General features: G+C 39.2%; 2 protein-coding genes across 2 annotated transcripts; both read right to left on the bottom strand.

Annotated features, from left to right (window-relative positions):
• Window positions 1–91: 91 nt before the first annotated feature.
• On the bottom strand, window positions 92–5,580 carry LOC134820654 (protein Hikeshi-like). The gene is made up of 5 exons (XM_063831158.1): window positions 5,482–5,580; window positions 3,493–3,556; window positions 3,080–3,256; window positions 2,790–2,884; window positions 92–505 (listed from the first exon to the last, which is right to left on the bottom strand). Exons 1-5 carry the CDS (start codon window positions 5,563–5,565, stop codon window positions 344–346), a joined length of 582 nt encoding a protein of 193 aa, XP_063687228.1. The 5' UTR covers window positions 5,566–5,580; the 3' UTR covers window positions 92–343.
• A 237-nt stretch (window positions 5,581–5,817) lies between these two features.
• On the bottom strand, window positions 5,818–8,696 carry LOC134820414 (parafibromin-like). Its single transcript, XM_063830791.1, has 6 exons — window positions 7,567–8,696; window positions 7,324–7,411; window positions 7,045–7,177; window positions 6,696–6,858; window positions 6,452–6,593; window positions 5,818–6,336 (listed from the first exon to the last, which is right to left on the bottom strand). Exons 1-6 carry the CDS (start codon window positions 8,651–8,653, stop codon window positions 6,300–6,302), a joined length of 1,650 nt encoding a protein of 549 aa, XP_063686861.1. The 5' UTR covers window positions 8,654–8,696; the 3' UTR covers window positions 5,818–6,299.
• Between the last annotated feature and the right edge of the window lie 11,507 nt (window positions 8,697–20,203).

Raw genomic sequence — 20,203 nt, 5'->3', positions numbered from 1 at the left:
GGTGAAATAGGTTCCAGGTCCATGTTTTCGGTAGGAGGTCGATTGAAATAACAATTTTTACTTTTTAATTGCAATGATAGGATCATTTATTGTGAGAAAAAATATTGAAAAACGAAGACAATAATTTAGTTATACAAATAAAATAGAAATATATAATAATTCCCAATGGCCTTATGAGTTATGTACCAATTTTTATAAAAAATACTCTTTCAATAGATTCAGAAAGAGAATTCAACAGCTAAAAATAATTAACCATCGCAATAATTTAGAGACCCGGAATTTACCTTCAAAATATGGTTAATACATTTGTGTTAAATAATACCCCAAAATAACAAATCACAAATTACTTCTTCCAAAAGTTAGGATTATTTGTCATCCTAGTTTTAAATCTTTCATACCACTGGTTGACCGCACTGACTTTAACCCAATGCTCCGAAGAAGCTGTCATCTGCTGTTGAGTTACAGCAAAACTCGATAAATAGTTGTATAGGTTCTCTAACATTGTCTGAGGGGGAAAGGAATTTTATTTAAACATACTTTATGTAGTCTTAAACATACTTAAACATACTTTATGTAGTCTGATTAAATTAATTAGTTTGTACTTTTACAAAGACAGTAAATTTAACACAGAGTCAGTGTGTGGGGCTGGAAAACGTAACTCTGCCGTAAAAATCCAAAATTTTATGTGTACTTATACTCCCTACCCAACAACGAACAATGGCCAATACAGTATACAGTATACACAGCTTACAGTATTATATGAATACCAATCATCATCACACTCATGAGATTTTATCTCAAAACAGCATATAAAATGTATCAAGATTGAGGTCAGGGGTGTAGGAAAATCAAATTTTGAAGATATAATTACAGTAATAGCCAATAGGTCTCAAAAAGGGTGCAAAGAGGGAGAATCTGGAAAATTTTTGGAAAACTTGCTTCAAGGAATGTATTCTAGCAATGATGAATGTAAATTTGGGCTACACTTTAGCATTAAGGCAATTTAAATAATGCAATGGCGGATAGGCCAAATGAGGCCAAAAAAGTTGGCCCCTTTCCAAGATCATCCTTCCAGCCAGTGGCAAGTGGGGTGCCACAAGGGACAGTCCTAGGACCGATCCTATTTATCCTGTACATCAACGATCTGTTGAACAGCATTAGCTATAGTAACGGATTCAGCTTTGCAGACGACACAAAGCTGATTGGGGCTATCCGAGGAATGAGCAGTGTGGAGTTACTGCAAGATGATCTCAACATAGTCATCGAGTGGTCACGTGTTAACAACATGGAGCTACACGAACAAAAGTTTGAGGTTGTAAACTACCCCCTGAATGGATCAAAAGCTCTAAGAGAGCTCCCGTTCTACCCAGAGACTGTTGAGTATACTACACCAAAAGGACACGCAATATCACCACAGGAAACTGTCAGAGACCTTGGAGTGTATGTTAGCAGCAGTAGGTCATGGGGTCCTCACATTGAGAAGACAGTTCAAGGAGCTAGAAAAATGGCGGCTTGGACATTGAGTGCCTTTAGAGACCGGTCACAAGTAGTCATGCTGACTTTATACAAAAGCATGGTTCGCTCCAAGCTAGAGTACTGCTGTCCAGTCTGGAACCCTACAAAAGTCACAGAGATACAAAAGCTGGAGACTGTACAGAGATCCTTTACTAGAAAGATATCTGGCTGCCGTGATCTCCAGTACTGGGACAGGCTGAAGAAGCTTAAGTTGATGTCCCTTCAGAGGCGGAGAGAGCGTTATTCTATTATTCATGTATGGAAAATTCTTAATGAACATGCTCCGAACGATACGGGCTTCGAGTTCAAGTCTCATCAAAGGCATGGTATTAAGGCAGAGATCCCAGCCATGAACAAAAACGCACAGTTGTCGGTAAGAACAGATTACGACAACAGCTTTAGAGTTAGAGCAGCTCAGCTCTTCAACGTGCTCCCATCGGAGCTCCGGAGTATCACATTGCTAGACAGTTTCAAAGTTGGTCTAGGCAGATTTATGGAACAGTACCCAGACACACCACCGGTTCCGGGATACACTCCGACAAACGATAACTCAATGCTGAGCTGGAGGAGGACGCACTCGATGCAGTTGTCCTGAGCACGCCCTGCCAAACTCACCAAAAAGGTACCAAAACGTACGTACGTATTTCCTACACCCCTGACTAAAGGGCAGGATGTTATTTCGTTTCATTTGATAAGCAATTTAGTCTTCACTTTTGTGAAATGTGAATGCAGAAAGTATTTAATTTTTTCATTTATGAAAAAAAGTTTATAAACTCTGTGTATTATGTTATTCTTAACAGGAGCTGATTGAGACAATTGATCACTACAAGTTGGTGCTCAGCTGACCTCAGACTCTTTTGTGACACAATTCAATGAGTTTTCAAGTTTTCAATGAAACAATAACTCAATAAGTTATATTTTATATTCCTTTAATCATTGAAGATAACGCGGATAGAGCTGCATGGCGCTTCGGCTACTCACTGCGTACTGCAGTTTATCGTGCAGTTAGACAGGATAGGCCAAAAAAGTTGGCCCCTTTTCCAGATTTTATGAGGGGTCGCCCCCTCCCCCCTCTTCCTACACCCCTAATTGAGGTGGTACCTGAACGCCCCCCTCCTCTTCCTACACCCCTGATTGAGGTGGTACCTGAATGCCCCTCCCCCTCCTACACCCCTAATTGAGGTGGTACCTGAACACCCCCCTCTTCCTACACCCCTGATTGAGGTGGTACCTGATTGCCCCTCCCCCTCCTACACCCCTGATTGAGGTGGTACCTGAACGAACAGCACGTTAGAAGACACAGTAAGGGCGGAGCTGTCATTTGCTGCGGTAAGCTGCTCTATCTCGCTCAGCTGCAGTGCTGATATACCTGCCAATGTGGTCCTTAGTGGTGCTTATCTTGTCAAAAAACGTTTCTATTAAATTATCTTAACTCCGATTTATCTATTAATGAAAATAACCAGGATTAATTGCGAATTATTTGTTAAATTTCTATAAAAACTCCCTTTCATCCCTACCACAATTAAAATTTAATTAATTAATTAATTAAAAGTTGCTCACTAACCTAGTTGAGGTTGATTCCCACCAGCGCTCACCCCAAACATCTGACGTGAACCTCCCGGGCCATTAGCCCCAGATTTCAGTTGAGAAGCCTTGAATATGGCTGAGGGTTTGGAGTTAGATATGTAACCCAGGTATTGCCATGTGGGCTCGGGGTTGGGCCAGTTAAAGTAGATAGCTCCTGAGAGGGTGGAATGTGTGAGGAATGTGTGAGGAATGTGTGAGGAGGTGCTGAGTTTGTACAACAATGTTGTCTACAGATCAGCAGTGATCTGTAGATACAAAAAACGCAGTGAAAATCCAATTTTTTGGGGTTAAAATTGAGAGTGGATTCAGTGATCTAATTTTAAACTTGAACGTATTTGAAAAACTAAGATAACTTGAATAACTTGAATAATTTGAATAACTTGACATTACCTCCGTAACCCTCGGGAAATGGTTCCGACACGAAAACAACAATGTGAAGTGCACTGCTTGTTACCTGAAATTTTGAGAATTATAGTGGTTACTTTGCTTTGGATATTTAACAATTGAAAAATAAACCAATATTTTAAAACTTTTAATAAAGATACATACAAATATGTTGTAATTTGACATCGCAAATTCATTTTTTGGACTATTTTCCTATTACAGAATACAGCAGATAAATATTATTTTACGAATTCTTGAAAATGATAAACAGATGTCAATATTTCGAGTCCGTCTGGACTCTGGAACAGATAACTGAAATTCAGAATATCAAAGTGTCATTTAAAACAAGTTATTCTTCTACTTCTCAGCATTTAAGTTGATATTTCGTAATATGTGACTATATTTAATCTCTTTCAGTCTGGTAAGCTGACATAAAATGTTATGTCTTTAGCGACTAAGTCACGGTATTTAACATATGAGGTGACAAACTTTATTTATATGTCCGGACTCCTAGAGTCAGTTGATGTGACCATCTGCCCATAAAGTTGAACTTTCTAGACGCTCTGCAACGTTTTTTTCTCTCACAATTTGCCACCACAACGAATATAAAAGAATCACAAAGAATCGCAAAGATGGTTCTTTCGCACAACATCCTGATCGCTATGCTGAGTATGACAAATATGCTGAGCATGACAACTATGCTGAGCATGACAACTATGCTGAGCATGACACAATTAGCTCTTGGATACCCGGAAGGTATGAGCTATCTCAATCTATCTCCACCGTTATAGAGCAATCAGCATCCCAGCAATATTAAAATTAGAAGTTTTTATGCCTAAACTCGCGTTACAGAGCAAGTAAGTCTAAGAAATACTCATACCATTCTTTCAGGTTGGATTGAAGTAGGAAGAGGCCACAGACGAAACATAAGCAGATGTTTTCAAATAACTACTGCCTCAGAGATGGGGTCTTATCACAAAATAGACATAACTTTATTTGATAGCTCTGACGCTGACAACAACGCTGGAAGAATTGTTGTCAGCTTTGGACGTGAAATAGGTGTACGCCTGCCTGATTGTATGGATTCTTTCGAGAATATTTCCTCAACTGCACTGGGACAGTCCCATAAAATCAAAACCTGGACTTTCTACAGAACAAAATCCTCCCTGCATTTAATTCTAGATGGATATTATATCTTCCATTATTATTTTGTCACTTCTATAAAGGAGGTCTGCACAAGTATCTGGGGTGAAAGGCTTCCTGGTATGATCGTCTACAATGATACAGATACTGCATCCATCATGTGGCGTGTCCAGCCAAATCAAGGTATATGTAAATTAATAAATAGATAATAATTTGGATATAATATATAAATTGAAAAAGACGTGATTAATTTGAACCTCCAGTAGCCATTTAACTTGGTTCAAGTACAAGGAAAAAGGATAATTGATATTAGGAGGTTATCCACTAAAGTACCATCCAGGTTGCTCGGCATTTCCAAAAAGATGGAAACACGTACAAACAATTCCTGGCCGGTTACGAGGAGGGTCAGTACTCGACATTACGTGTCAAGATGATTACATCAACAAAGGAGGTATAAAGGTCACGTGCAACAACCTTTATTATGACAACTTCTATTATGATGAGGATCCTGACTGCGTTAGAGGTGGTTAAATCTTTAAATTCATTGTACAAGTTTATTACCTGGGTTGTTTTCAAATATAGCCCTCAGATTCAGACTGATTTTAGGTTTACGTTCCAGGTGGATTCAGGATTATTTATTTTATGACACTCTTCGTTAGATATAATATGCAGTTTCATTTTCCTTACCTGCAGATATGCTAATTTAGGAGTTCGCCTGTTATGTCAATATCTTATTTGTTTATTTTATATGATTCTACAGGACGTTGCTTTCAATCCGGTCCATCACAAAATAAACATCGGAAGTTATTTCACAACCCCCCCCCCCCCCCCCCTTATTTGTTACGAACTCACCGTTAGATTGGAGAGGAATTCAGTCTCCGAGACTCGTTCAAAGTTCGTGTTTGGCAACTGTCCAGCAATGATGTAGCCAAACATTTCGCATACCTGCTAAATGCTATACATAAAAGAGAGGCTTTCAGTGATTAATTAATGAACAGACGTGTAGTTTAAATCAAATATATGTAAGCTGCAATATCGTAATTTTTATTTTTCCAGCTCTATCATGTTTGTTAATCGTGGTTTAATATCAATTAAATTGACGAACCTACAAGAATTAAACAATATCTTTATGAAGAAATTCTGATGAATTAAAGTGGTTCACATGAATTTCATTGTTTAATTCTAAAACTCATCATAATGAAGAGGAACAATATTAATACTGTTAAAACATCAATATAAATATGTTTTATCGTCAGCCTCTGCAAGTGGTGTCACGTGACAGTGTCCACCGAATGATCTTTGTGCAATTTGATAACTGTACGAGTGGTGCGAAACATCTCATGCTATTCTACCCAAAAGTGGGTTCACCAAAATTCTTTGGGCATTTATTCTTAAATAGTCACTATTTCTTCCGACGGCAAAAATTGAAAACTCATAAATTCATTATTATTAAAAATTCCGATTGCTCTTTCTCAACCTTACAATTAAAATAATTAAACGCAGTATTTAACCTCCACCGGCAGTCCAATGCTCAATTTCAATTTATCCTTCCAACAATTCATATAGTGAAACTTTACTTTCTTAGAGTGTCTCGGACTGTTTCAACAAAAAATCTCGAATAAAATTAGTGTACACATCTGTAGATGTAGTACAGCTACAGGACACTGAGCTCAGAATCGGAGATGGCGTTTGTTCTTCAGAATAAACCTGGGAATTGCGATCAGTAAAAACAGCTTAAGTGGATCTGGTAACACAAAATTCTAAAACTATCATGGTAATTTAAAGTTAAAAAATAAATTAGAAAAGATAAAAAGAGACGAACTTGTCGAGATGTTCCCAGAATTTAAGTGCGCTGACAGAGTCCAAATGTCTCTTGTTTTTACTGACAGTCAGGACTGACACATCCCATTTGGTGATATTCTTTTCCAGGGGAACCTCCTCAAACTTCAGGTGGAATGCCTGCACTGAGAGGAACGGTTTAAAGGATTGGGAACCACTGCTCTAATAAAGCACGGAATTCTATGCAGGACTTGTTTTAATTGAAAATGAAAATCTCGAATACTAACTTTTAGTAAAGATGTTGACTGGGCTGCCATCTGGAGTGAGGCCGGGCCAGCCCTTGAACTGCCAGGAAGGCCCCGCGACAAACACAGCCACAACCCTCTCCCAGTCCTTGTGTTCGAGGCGCTGCAGGGGACAGTCTATTATTCTGTACGGGATCGTTACAACCTGTGGTCATGAGTGTTAGAATGGGGTTATGTTTGATCTGGTCAGAACTTATGTTAGAATATGTGTCGATACTATGGACGGAGTGGCGAGCCACTAAAAGTACAATATAATATTTTAGTACATGTTTTCCAGAATATTGACAAGGTTTTGATAATGAAGTGTGAAGTACAGAAACAGGAAACTGACCTGGTTTTCGCCAGTTGCCGGGGCTGCGTGACCTCTGAGTAAATTTATCTCGACCAAGTCTCGCTTGCGACTTATGGTCACTTCTGACTGCTTCCTGTATCCTTGTGCTTGCTGATCTTGAGCAGTGATGAATCTACGGAAATGCAATAATAAAACCATAATTGATGCAGATGCAATCATCACAATAATCTTGTTAAAAATATCACATTCATTATTAATTAATGCTTCCTATTTCCTTTTTTGTGATTCAAAAGATTTCTAATATTTTATATTTCTTACCGATTGTCCTGAAGGAATTCTCTGACGTTGTACAAAGTGATAAGGGAGCTGAGCGATGATGGAACAATTACGATGGGAGTTTTAGATTCTGAAATAATGAGATTTATTTTAAGTTAGAAATCGGTCAATAAGTTAATAAGTAATAACTAATAAGTAAGATATTATTACATATTTTTAATCTTAAATGATAATCCACAGTATATAATATATAGATCATATATAGATCAATAAACTAATAAAAACCTCGTTTCTGAGCTTTATTGGGTTTGACAGGAACTGGGACTCTGGAAACTTGTTGACGAGGTGGTGTTTTAGTATGTTGGGGTGTCCTACTTGGTGTAGCTGCTGATGATGACTTTTTCATACTCGCAAACCCTCCAAGAGTATCAATTTTGAATTCTTCAGTTTCCTTTTCGCCTCTGAATCGTTCCTGGTCGTATCTGCTGTATGATTTAGGAGGAAGTTGCTTCGTTTTGTCTTCAGTGTGAGATGCAACAGTGGTGTGAGCAGGTTTAGAGGTATCAGCTCTACTTTTTACAATAGATATTGACAGTATGTTTGTGAACGTCCTTCCTACACTCTGAAGAATGTTGTTTCTGTTCCTCAATATCCTCTCCTTACTGATGATATCACGAGTGACATCAATTTCGGACTCGATAAAAGCTCTGTTTTCCAAGGATACTGCCTCCATGTCTTCTTCGGGGACACCTCTGATGGTGCTACGCTTTTTGGCAAACCTCTTAGCTTTGATAGCAGCAATTGTTTCTACACTCATGGCTTCACTAAGAGAAGAGCCGACATCACCACTTGTTAGTGATATGCCACCAATCACGGGGTCAGGTCTAGTTGCATATCTTGCAGCCAGAGCAGTTTTCTCTTGCAGGATTTGACTCTCCTTGTGAGATGCTTCGATCTTGGCTTTTTTGAAGTCTTGAGATTCAACATGGTCTCCTGGTCGCTTAGAAGGAGCTGCACGACTAGCACCAAGTTCAAGAGGCGCACTTTTATCAATACTTGCTGAAGTGTCTGTATCCCCATTGAGGTAGGCAAGCAAAGCTTTACGATCCACACGATTAACAACAGGTACTTTTGCTGCTGCAGCTTTTTGGACATAGATAGGATGGGGAATACTAACATTCTTTAGCAGGAAATGAAGAGCTTCTAAAGTATAATAGTCCTTTGCATTACTTTCGCCAGCTTTGTAAACCATGTAATTGGTTTTTACATTTTTGAGGTAAGAAAACTCTCCAAATATAATCTGCTCATTTGTTTCAGTGACATCACGTTTGTTGATGTTGAATTGACGCAATAATGTCAGAGGATCAGCCATGACTACTGAAATTGTTGAAAAACATTAGGTTACTCAAAATTCAAGTTTTAGAATTGTTGGAAAATCTGTTTTGAAAAGGTATTAAGTTTACATAGAAAACAGGAAACTGAGATTAAAATTTGGAACCATCCTACTAGTCGAAAGATTTGTTCGAGGAAATTTTAAAAATCAGTTATGTTTTAATTTCTCTTCATTATCTTGATCTAGCTGAGCTGTACTGTAAAAATTATGGATTTTATTAGACAATGACAATAACTTTGTGAGTATTCGGATTTCCTGAACAATACTTATTACTTCATCAAAAAATATCGATCACAACCAAAGTTATGAATAGTCATGGAGTGAGCATAACATGCCGTACGTGTGCTTGCTCGTTTTAGCCTTGTTTAATCGGTTTATCTAACTTTAAAGACATATTAAAGACGTTACATACTTTTTATTTCCGACTTTAAAGCGGACTGAAGCAACCAGGAAATCTACATTTAATAAAATTACAACGATTTTATGTTTTAAGTGTTATCTGGAATATAATGAACATATCACTCTCTTTGTTACATTGTGCAAAAATTTGAAATTTGGAAGGATGTAGGGCGTAGGCCATAGGGGTTGAGATATAATATCAATCAGAATTAGAATTAGTAGAAATATTCCAGAAAAATTGTAACTGCAGATTTACAGAACTCTAAGTGTTCAATGAATATCCTTGCAGGTACCACCTTTATTCACACTCAGTATTGAGTTGGGCCATTTTCCAATACAAGATTGGGAACATGTTCTAAAAAATAAACAAACAAGAAGGTGCCACGCTGAAATATCCTGAATCTAGTAAGAGTATTCTTTAGTAGACATACACTGGTGTGTACTGTAAATTATATTAATTTGGAATTCATGATTTATCCACATTTTAAGGATTTCAAGATGGTGTCAACAAACAAAAGTTCGCTGGAACTTTTCCTGTCGATTGTCAGGTTATCCCCTTACAGCAATCTGGGCAACTGTAGTCACTATACTAGGTCTACTAGGAAACACCATCGTCATCTTCTCTTCAATTCGATATAATGCAATCGAAATGGATAAAATTTCACTTCTCTTGACACGTCCAGAATCTGGCAGTTGCTGATTTGCTATATATCCTCAGCAATATTCTGCCCTCTGTGGTGACATACATTGCCCGTAGACATGTCCTAGGAAAGATATACTGCGTCATAAGTGCACAAACGTCATTCATCTACGGCCAAGTCAACATCCTCACTATCTTAGTGACTATCTTTAACCATTATAAAGTATGATTAGTCGGATATCATTTTTTCCCTGCTCTTGCCGAAGGCAAAAGGATCGTAGGGAATAAGTAATCGGGTTTGGATATATGAGGTGGCCCGACGGTCCTACGTTGACGACAAAAGTCTGCTCCTTCGCAATATAGACCACTCCCCTATAATCATGAGTATAGGAAGCGTCTGTTATGCTGCGCACGACGCTCGGCATGTGTTAGTTAATTGCAGTATCCAACGCGAATTTCAATTGTCAAACGATGCCGTTCAAACTAAATTAGCCCAAAGTTTGTGCGCGGCGTACTAAATATTCGATTATCCTGCACGCGCGCAATAACAAATTACGATGAAAATATTGCAACTTTTTAACAACAAAATAATTCAATATCTAATTTTTATTGATCGATAAAATTATCTTTTCGTTTAGTTGCAAATGTTAACGGTTTAAGCAGGGAAAATTAATCGTGCGTGGTGTAACCGCGGCGAAATTCTTGTTTTTTTTCAATGAAACATGAAATTTAATTTTAGCACATTTTACAGAATAAAAATATGTAAAACAATTCATAAAATATAATGCCTATTTGGTGTATGACTTTTTGTCCTTGACTGCTAGTTTGGGTTTGGAAGGACAGGTAACTAACGGGGCAAGGAATGCGCGTGCCTGAAAGCTTTTGCACACACCGAAACGCTAGTTCAGTTAGGTTTTTAGAGACAAGGCTCATATTAGGACTAGAAGAAATTTTTTAGTAGACATTAGGGGTTCTGTTTATAATAGTTGTTACTATAGGTTGCAGTCTTGTTGTGATAAAAAGTCTACACTAAAACATACTTTAGTTTATATTGTGTAGTTCAAGGATATAAAATGCAGCTTCATGGTGGATATTGGAGAGCTGGCGAAAGATTATGGCCTTTGTGTCAATGGTTATAATAAGCTATAAATATCTTAAACTATAGGTACAGTGTTAATTAAAAATTTCTTTATACTTCATTCTCAGATTAAATTTAATAAATTCAAAAATATACATTTATTTTATTAAAACTTTCTCACACATACAGGGTGGGCCAAAAGTCAGTACCCATACGTTGGCCTTAATGGCTCCGCTGTGTTTTATATTTGAGAGCTGTTGCTTTGCAGATGGCATACTGTACTTACTGGTTCGAGGATTCCGTCGTCAAAATTTGAAAATTCGAATATTTTAGACCACGCCCATTCAATATTAAAACACCTATATTGTTTTCTCTGAACATGCTGAACGCCTAAGTTTTTCAGAGACGGTAGATTATCAAATGTTGCATATGATCTGAAAACATGAGGCAAAACGGATTAGAAATGACGAAGTTATCAAGCATTTTCTGTATCTCGTTAACAAAATTGACTGGGTGATTATGTGACACCGTGACACGACACTTCAATTGGGCACCCTTAACAATTCCCATAATGTTTAACGGGGTAGTTAACGGGGGCACCTTATCACGTGATTAGGTAAACCAATCACCTGATCACACGTAATGAATAAACTCGTTATGCTTCATATCTCGGTCATCTGAGAAGCTACAGTTCTAATTCTTTCAGGACAAACGTAATTCGAATGGCCAAACACAATTCAATAACATTTAGCTTGATCCGACTATCGAAACTATCAAATAAATGTGAAAATGAACCTCCATTTGAAAAAAATGAACGCGAATATTTTTCGAGTTGACAAATTCCTCGAACCAGTGGTGGTACTAAGTCATACCAGAAAGAAGTATTTAAATTGAGCACTCAGTGACTGAGCTATAAAGGCCAACGTATGGGTACTGACTTTTGGCCCACCCTGTACTTTACTCACAGGACAAGACTTGGAAAACAGTAGCTTAGGGAATTGGAATTTAATTGAGATGTGTGTGACCAGCCAGTTATAATGTTTGGAAAATAACATTTGTGCAGTCAAAATCTTTTATGGTCCAATCAAGCAGGGCGTGGTTATGTTGATTGGCTAATAGCGCACGTTTTAGCTTTCCTCGCAAACACATTACACTAGTAGTAAAGTCAGTCATTCTGAACTTTGGGGTTAAAATGTTTAAAATTTTGGTTGATCTAGTGTTGTGGTTGTCAGGTGGGTCTGCCTGACAGATTAGAAGGCAGGGTTTCCTTGACGAACATGTGTAACCCTCATGTAAGGATATTGGGGCACGGAATTTCATTATCTTGTAGAGCTCCAGGTAACTGTGGTATGTATAGAGATTTTGTATAGCTAGAATATTATTATGCTTGAATATAGGTTTGGTGTGCTCTTTTATGAAAAATTTTTGGTCAAGTTTCTGGTGTCCTATAGGCCTAGTACGTGCACAAGTCTTAAACTTATCAAGGTACGCCAGCCTATCACCAAATAGTACTCTGAGACAGTACTTCTGAGCAGTAAATATTGAGCTTATACGTTGCTTAGCTGCCCCACCCCATACAGATATACAGTAAGAAAGATGTGATTCGAACAGGGTATAGTATAATTGTTGATGTAGAAATTCTGGAAGGGAGCAGCGAAGTCTACATAAAGTGGATGTGGAATGATTTAGAGTTTGCTTAAGAGCTTTAATGTGATCTTCCCATGATAGGTTCTCGTCAATTATAACACCCAGAAATTTTGCGGATGAAACCTTTTTGATTGGAAAGTTGTCTATGGTTAGTGCAACTTCAGGGTGTGATAAAATCTCTGACTTAGAACCTGCCATGGTGGGTTTGAAGTGTATGTAGCAGCACTTGGACATGTTTATATGTAACTTATTCGCTCTCATATAATACTGTAATGATGACAAACGCTCATTTCCTCGTTCATATGCCTCACGTTTTGTTTTTCCGACAAAAAATATATTGGTATCATCAGCAAAGGTAACAAATGATCCTAGTTTAGAACTGTTTGTGATGTCGTTCATATAAAGAAGAAATAGGAGAGGTCCAAGAATTGAACCCTGCGGGACACCAAATTGAATAGATAGGGTATCTGATTTTTCTCCTACAACTTCGGTGTATTGTTGCCTGTTTGTCAAGTAGCTTTTTATGAGGTTATTTGCAACTCCTCTCACTCCACATCCCTCTAATTTTATAAGAAGTGTTGAATGGTCGATGGTGTCAAAAGCTTTGCCTAGGTCAATGAATATTCCTAAAACATGATTCTTAAGTTTAAGAGATTTCGTAATTAAATCTACAGAGTAATTAACTGCATGAGATGTAGAGTGAGATTTCCTAAATCCAAACTGTATCTTCGATATAACTCCCTGGGAGCTTACAAATCCGTATATTCTAGAATATATGAGCTTTTCAAAGATCTTACCAAAGACGGACAGCGTGGAGATAGGACGGTAGTTCTCTATTTCTTCTGGGTTACCTTTCTTATATAATACAGGTGTGATTTTACCAGTTTTTAGGACATCAGGAAATATAACTTGGGTCATGAGGATATTGAAGTAATTCGATAATACAGGTGCAATTACATGAGATGACTTTTTTACTACACTTATGGGAATGTCACTGGCTTTACCATTTTCGAACTCGCTTATGATTTTCATTATTTCGTTCGAGGAGCAATCTTCTAGCCTAATATTTTTTTCATTTCTTGGGTTCAGGAAGTCATAGAAAGTTTTCATGGGTAATATAGGCAGGCCATTAGATAGATTATTCAGTGTCTCATTCAGCTTTGGTGCAATAGAGACAAACCAAGCATTGAATCCATTAGCAATTGCTCTTCTATCAACTATTCTTTGGTTATCAATGATAAATGGGAGCTTGGTCCCACATCCAGAAAGTTTTATATTTCCTCCCAGATGCGTTTTTTCTAAATTCTGTTGCCCGCTCGATTCGCTTGCAAGTTTGCCTTTTTTCTGTGGCCTGCTCGTTTCGCAAATTTTTACATTTTAACACTGGACCAATTCACGAGCAGGGACGTAGTCAGGTTTTTCTTTGGGGGGGCTGTTGGCGAGCGAAGCAAGCCAACAGGGGTCTGGGGGCGCAGCCCCCAACGGGGTCCAGGGGCGGAGCCCCTTGGCAGAGCCCCTTGGCAGAGCCCCTTGGCAGAGCCCCTTGGCAGAGCCCCTTGGCGGAGCCCCTTGGCGGGGGCTAGGGGGCGAAGCCCTCCGGAAATTTTTTGCGAAATAGGGTGTTTTAGACGACATTTGGCATTAAAGAAATTTGTAGGACAGCAATAAACTGGGATTGAAAAGAATCAAGTACTCGCGTTAATTTGGTAACTTCACAACAGCAATCTGCATTCTCCAATCAGAATATTTCACTGTGTTCCAAAACTGGCAGGATGTTCCTCTTTGATTTTTATACAATCGAAAATTTCCTCAATTAATTTGTCTTTATTCCAAAAAAATATTTTGAAATTTAGGAGTAACTTCTCAAAAATTTCCTCATTTTCTCAAAAATTTCCTCTATTTCCTCTTATTTCCTCCCAGGCTGCCTGGCAAGATGGTGTGTTTCTGGATGTGGGAGCTTGGTTTGCCTCTTCTTTTTGCCCCTGAGTTCGTTAATAATTTGCAAGGTTTTCTTGCTGTTTTCACAGTTGTTCATAATTTCGTTACAGTAATGCCAACGTTTGGCAGCTTTAATGATAGCTTTGAGCATCATACGATAATTGAACTAAATACTTGGTAGAGCAAGATATTACCACCAGGGTTCTTATTAGTAACGGTGTCAGACCACTCCTTACGTAGTTCATGCTTTCTTTCTACAGACTGGATGATACTGTCTGTAATCCATGGGTTAAGTTTGGGAGTTCTTTTTGTCACTTTTGGAACGTCCAGTTTGCAGTGTTTGTCAAGTGTCTGGTCAAAACATGCTGTAAACTCATCAAATTTTGTTGAAGGAGTGAGCTGGTTTACCTTCACCTCAAGTTCAGTTACAAAGCATTTTAATTTGGAACTCGAGTAATCATAATAGCGGACATGTTTCTGAGGCTCTGTATTGCAAGGGGTCTCTACTGAAGTGAAGGCAAATATAGGGGCATGCTCACCATGCCTTAATTCTTTCACCAGGGAAAGACTGGCCCACAGTACCAGCACCACAACCGAACTTGATTGTTTTGGTGTTCGAATCTCCCATAATGAGTGTGCTTCTTTTGAATTTGCTGTTAATGGCTCTAAGGGTAATGGAAAATCGTCCGTTCATGGCCGGGTTGACTTCGGTTTTTTGGGTGGCCCTGATTCCATGTTTGAACGAGTCATAATATAGGCTGAGTTGGATTCTAGGGACATTTCAGTCATTTTTGTAGGTGAATGGTCTTCATGGATGGGTGCAAAGCTTATCTTTCTTGAGTTCAAACAGTTCCCGAAACGAAAAAGCAAACATTTGATTTTTGTTTCGGCGACTGAATCGTCGATGTGCCGACAGATATTTGTTGTCGAGTATATATTTGCAATCTCTAAGCACCTAGCTGGTTTCCTAAACTCATTCATGAAGCTGGGTCTATTTCCAAATATTCTCAAAATAGGTAAGGTCACCCCCGTATTTAAGAAAGGAGACCCACATCTGTTTGATAACTACAGGCCTATATCCATTCTACCTATCTTTGGTAAGATATTTGAAAAAGTAATTTACTGCCGACTATATAGCTTCTTTACTTCACATATGGTCATATACGATAAACAGTTTGGATTCAGATCCAACCACTCAACGGCACATGCCATCAATTACTCCATTGAGCACATTATTAAAAACCTAGAAAGTAAGAATCATGTAATTGGCATATTCATTGACTTAAGCAAAGCGTTTGACACAATCGACCACAGAAAATTACTTGTCAAACTTGAACACTATGGCATAAGAGGGCCCTGTCTTGACCTAATTGAAAGCTATTTGTGTAACCGACAGCAGTATGTTGATTTCCAAAATACACACTCTGATCACTGCAAAATTGAATATGGGGTACCACAGGGATCAGTTCTAGGCCCTCTCCTCTTCTTACTCTACATTAATGACATTACCAACTCTAGCAAACTTGGACACTTCATACTGTTTGCAGATGACACGAACATATTTGTTGCTGGAAAAACTGAACAAGAAGCCTATTTGAATGCTAATAAAGTACTTGAATCTGTAAATGACTATATGGAATCTAACTTGCTGCACATTAACCAAAGCAAATCGGTCTACATGTTATTCAGACCTGGCCGGTACTCGTCCTGTGCACGTGCTCGTGAATATGGCTCTGAGAACTCACTCACGTTATCAGGCAACACGCTTACACGAGTAGATAAAGTGAGATTCCTTGGTGTTATCATAGACCATTAACTATCCTGGGAACCCCAACTAGATAACATAAAAAGTAAACTAACTACAAGTATAGCTATAATTAAACGTATTATGAAGTTTACTAGTGTAACCCGGCCTTCGGCCGGGATTTCACTGCCGCAGTTAAAAAGGGTAGGAGCATTTACCCGTTGAGTCAAAACCCGCATTAGGTGAGCAATTCTATTCGGAGTGCCCTCACGTATCCAATGGTATCTTAAACAGTAGTAATAGTATCTTAAACAATAATCAATAGGAATTAACCCTTAACACCACACCCGCCTATCATATTTGTGAACACGCATAACATTGTCGTATGAAAGTATGAACTCTCTCTCTGCAGTCCAAACAGTGCCCCCTCCCCTAATGAGATTATAGTATAGACAGCGAATCTTACCCGGGTAACTCAATTACACTAATTATGCAGCTACATATGCGAGCCCCGTAACTCTTACCGTTCTGCAGCTCAAGCCATTTTATGTAACATTTGTGGTACAAAACCATCAATTAAACCACTTACCAACGACCGATTTAAAAAACCTTTATCATTTAACTTCGTCAGAGTTTTGTCGGCACTTTACCGAAAAAATCAGTCCCGCAACTCTTACCGTTTTCTTGATTAAGCCGCTCGGAAATTACAAACAGACAGACAGACAGACAGACAGACAGAAAACACACATTCTGGGATTATTAGTTAGATTCCAGAAACAGAGTACCATAAGCTGTATGACTCCTTATTCAAGTCTCATATGAGCTACTGTATCAGTAGCTGGGGTGGTGTCACACCGTATAGACTATCTAAACTGTTCTCCATCCAAAAAAGATGTGTACGCCTTCTATTTGGAAGCAAACCAAGCTTTGACCGGGCAGAGTAGGGGGGGGTGTAACCCAAAAAAACCCAAAAAAACCCAATCCCAGTATTACCTTTTTCAGGGTAGGAGTTGGGTTTTTTTGGGTTTTTTACAAATTTTTCATTTGAAATTGAAGGAAATAAAATCATGTAGGCACCTAGCAAAACAATTATTAGTACAACATCACTGTTGTGGTTCATCACTACAACATCACAATAGATATAATCGCTTAAATATCACCCAAAAGCAGTATTTTATTCACTGATGTGCTCAGAAGAAGTTGGCCATCCAGATATGATATCAGCCATATGTAATGCTCACTTCGATGGCCATGGCAAATTGAGTTAGTAGGGACGCAACTCACTGATGACCCCAACCCTGACCGCAACCGGTACGAGAGGAATAAAGCGTTTCTTCTCACCTTCACGATCTCTGTTTCCGTTTTCCTGATCATCCGCTTAACGAGAAACCATGCTCTATCTCCAACTGAAAGAATCTTGCAGTTACCATCAGCTGCATGATCGCATGTGATATTGAGTGATATCTTCGCTTGTTTATGGCCCTGTAGTCGCTAAAATCTTGACTGGGATGGCATTCGATCTCGCCCTCCATTGAGGCAAACCTCAACAGCCGTATCATGATGCAGAGCATCACAATACACAGTTACTATTTTCGCCCATTCCTCTGATGAGTCAATATCCTCCACTTTACAAGTAGACAGGTGGTCTTTCAATGGTTGTGTGAAGCTTAGGTGGCCCAAGGCGTCACCGCTGGATAGAAGCTGGGTGGAAGCCCTGGTCTGATGTGAGGCTCCCAGAACTTTGAAAAGGGGTATCCTGCTGGTGCCCTCTTCCAGACACTCATCGGAGAGCATGATGAAAGCCACTACCTCCGCGTGCTGAAGACTGGATACTGGACAGGGGGTCCAGGCTAAAGGCAGGACGATCGACGGGAGACATTGAGCCCCGGTAGTTCAATAATTTGATCTATTGACTCCTTAACTCTTGGTCTACAAGAGGCTTTGAGACTCGTAAATCTTTACTGTGGATTGCACAGTAGCTAAAGAGGTGTTGGCTGTTACCCTGTTCAACCTAGTCTACTATGACCATTGACCCAGCTAGACTGGACCACACTCTGGTGGTCAGGATACGGCTCCCTATGCCCGGGGTACCGGCTAACGAGGTAGTCAGGGGAAGGGTTAGTCCCCGCTAAAGTGTAGCTCTGTTCTCACTCTAACCTCCTTATGCTTTGGAATAAAATCGGAAAGTCCCACACTGGAGCAGGTGACGATTGGGTAAGGATTACAACTGATGCTGTTGGGTAGAAAAAGGAAGTGTCACATTTGTCTTGTATAGCATATTATGTTCGTGCAATTACATGCTCAAGATACCCAAGATATTATGGTGAGAGTTAAAGATGGCTATTGTTCAAGCGGATGCCCTTAACCTTTTAGTGGCGCAAGAGTTAAGAACACAATCCACTGCCAATGTGCAGGGGACTGCACAGGATTGTGAGCCAACTGAAAAGTCAAGATGAAGTTTATCAACAGCTTAAGGGTTAAAGCCTCTTATTTTTCTAGTGGAAGTGGTTGCCGGGGTAATTACGCTGCTATTACAGAAGCTGATGACTCGGTCTCCACATCACGACAACCTATTTCAACAGAAAGTCAAACAAGAAAACATCAAAAAAATATGAACATCAATTGTATTGTATCATGTAAAAGGACTGCTAAGGTTAGCACATTTAACATAAGAACAGCCAGAGAACAGCACAAACGCATCGAACTTGCAGAACTATTTTCTCGAAGCAAGCTGCACATCCTTGGCCTGCAAGAATCGAACATCGGGTAGTGCATGCTGATTGCTGAGAATACCAGAATAGAAAAGATGAACAAAGGGATTCATCCAGTGATATCATCTGCGTGGAGAAACGCAGCTGGCGCTTCTAATGGGAGAGTAGGAATCATCTTGACGAGGACAGCAGCGCATATGAGGCTATAAGTCTTATAAAATTATAAAATCTTACAGCGCAAGGATCCTCACCATGTCTCTTAATGGAAAGCCCAGGCTCACTGTCATCACATGCTACAGTCCTACAGAAGCCTCATCTGATGAGGAGGCATGAAATCTTTGTTGTCTAAAACCAAGCATCTTACAGTTAATTTAGTAGGAGAGGAGCCACACACAATAATTTCTAAGGACGGACATGCCTTAGAAGAAGTTGAGGATTTTAGTACAACGGAGCACGACTTTAGGCATGGGCTGCCACCACAAAATGTAGGCTATATGGAGGTCCAATTTGCGCCGAGATTTAAAGATCCGTCTGTTCAAGTTACGGTTGAATCAATCTTCCTGTATGGAACGAAAACGTGGACAATAACAGAATCTTTGAAGAAAAGAATAGACAGATGTTACAGTAGAATGCTTCGGATGGCCCTAAACGTGGACTGGAGAGGACATCGCACCAACAAGGAGGTCTTTGGATCACTCCCAAGAGTTATTTCGAAGATACAGGCCAGAAGAATGAGGTTGGCTGGGCACATCCAGCGACATGATGACCTGGCAGCACACCAACTTCTCCTTTGGGAACCTAGGGAGGGGTAGACCACCGCTCACCTTCGTCGATAACCTAATAACTGACTCTGGATTAAGAACACTGGGGAGATTAAGGAGCTTATGGCGGACAGAAAGCTTTGGAGACACATCATCGAGACTCGGACTCTGAAGCCGCCTTAAGTCAAGTAATTTAAGTCATGTGCTTTGACTTGCCCTTGACCTTCGTCATAGCCTCCTTTCATGACAGGAGAACACATTTGCCACGTTTGGCACATTTCCACTTTGTGCATTCATATATATGGATTATATCTCGATGAACGAGACATCCTGTTTGCTATCGTGATAACATACTATCAATATAAACACACTTATATACTATGTAAACTATCTATTAAGTTAAGACATGAGAACAACACGTAGGTAAGACTCAGTGGGAAATAATTCACATTCAATACAATTAATGAAATGGCTAGAATTTTGTTTAAATTTTGTTTAAAAAACCCAAAAAAACCCAAAAAAACCCAATCCCAGTATTACCTTTTCTTGGGTAGGAGTTGGGTTTTTTTGGGTTACACCCCCCCCAGAGTATTATGAAACATGTGCACGTG

This window comes from Bolinopsis microptera, chromosome 9 (genome assembly GCF_026151205.1).
Source record: "Bolinopsis microptera isolate Bmic1 chromosome 9, MBARI_Bmic_1.0, whole genome shotgun sequence".
Taxonomy (NCBI): domain Eukaryota; kingdom Metazoa; phylum Ctenophora; class Tentaculata; order Lobata; family Bolinopsidae; genus Bolinopsis; species Bolinopsis microptera.
This window is presented reverse-complemented; position numbering and strand designations above follow the sequence as displayed.

What these genes read in the sequence shown, in the direction of transcription:
- LOC134820654 (XM_063831158.1), bottom strand. Translation starts at nt 5,565, where the DNA reads ATGTTTGGCTACATCATTGCTGGACAGTTGCCAAACACGAACTTTGAA. An exon ending in ATTTCCCGAGGGTTACGGAG is followed by an intron (nt 3,257 to 3,492) that starts GTAATGTCAAGT and finishes CCACCCTCTCAG; the next exon opens with GAGCTATCTACTTTAACTGG. An exon ending in TGGGAATCAACCTCAACTAG is followed by an intron (nt 2,885 to 3,079) that starts GTTAGTGAGCAA and finishes CCACATTGGCAG; the next exon opens with GTATATCAGCACTGCAGCTG.
- LOC134820414 (XM_063830791.1), bottom strand. Translation starts at nt 8,653, where the DNA reads ATGGCTGATCCTCTGACATTATTGCGTCAATTCAACATCAACAAACGT. An exon ending in GAATTCCTTCAGGACAATCG is followed by an intron (nt 7,178 to 7,323) that starts GTAAGAAATATA and finishes GCATTTCCGTAG; the next exon opens with ATTCATCACTGCTCAAGATC. An exon ending in CGGCAACTGGCGAAAACCAG is followed by an intron (nt 6,859 to 7,044) that starts GTCAGTTTCCTG and finishes TCATGACCACAG; the next exon opens with GTTGTAACGATCCCGTACAG.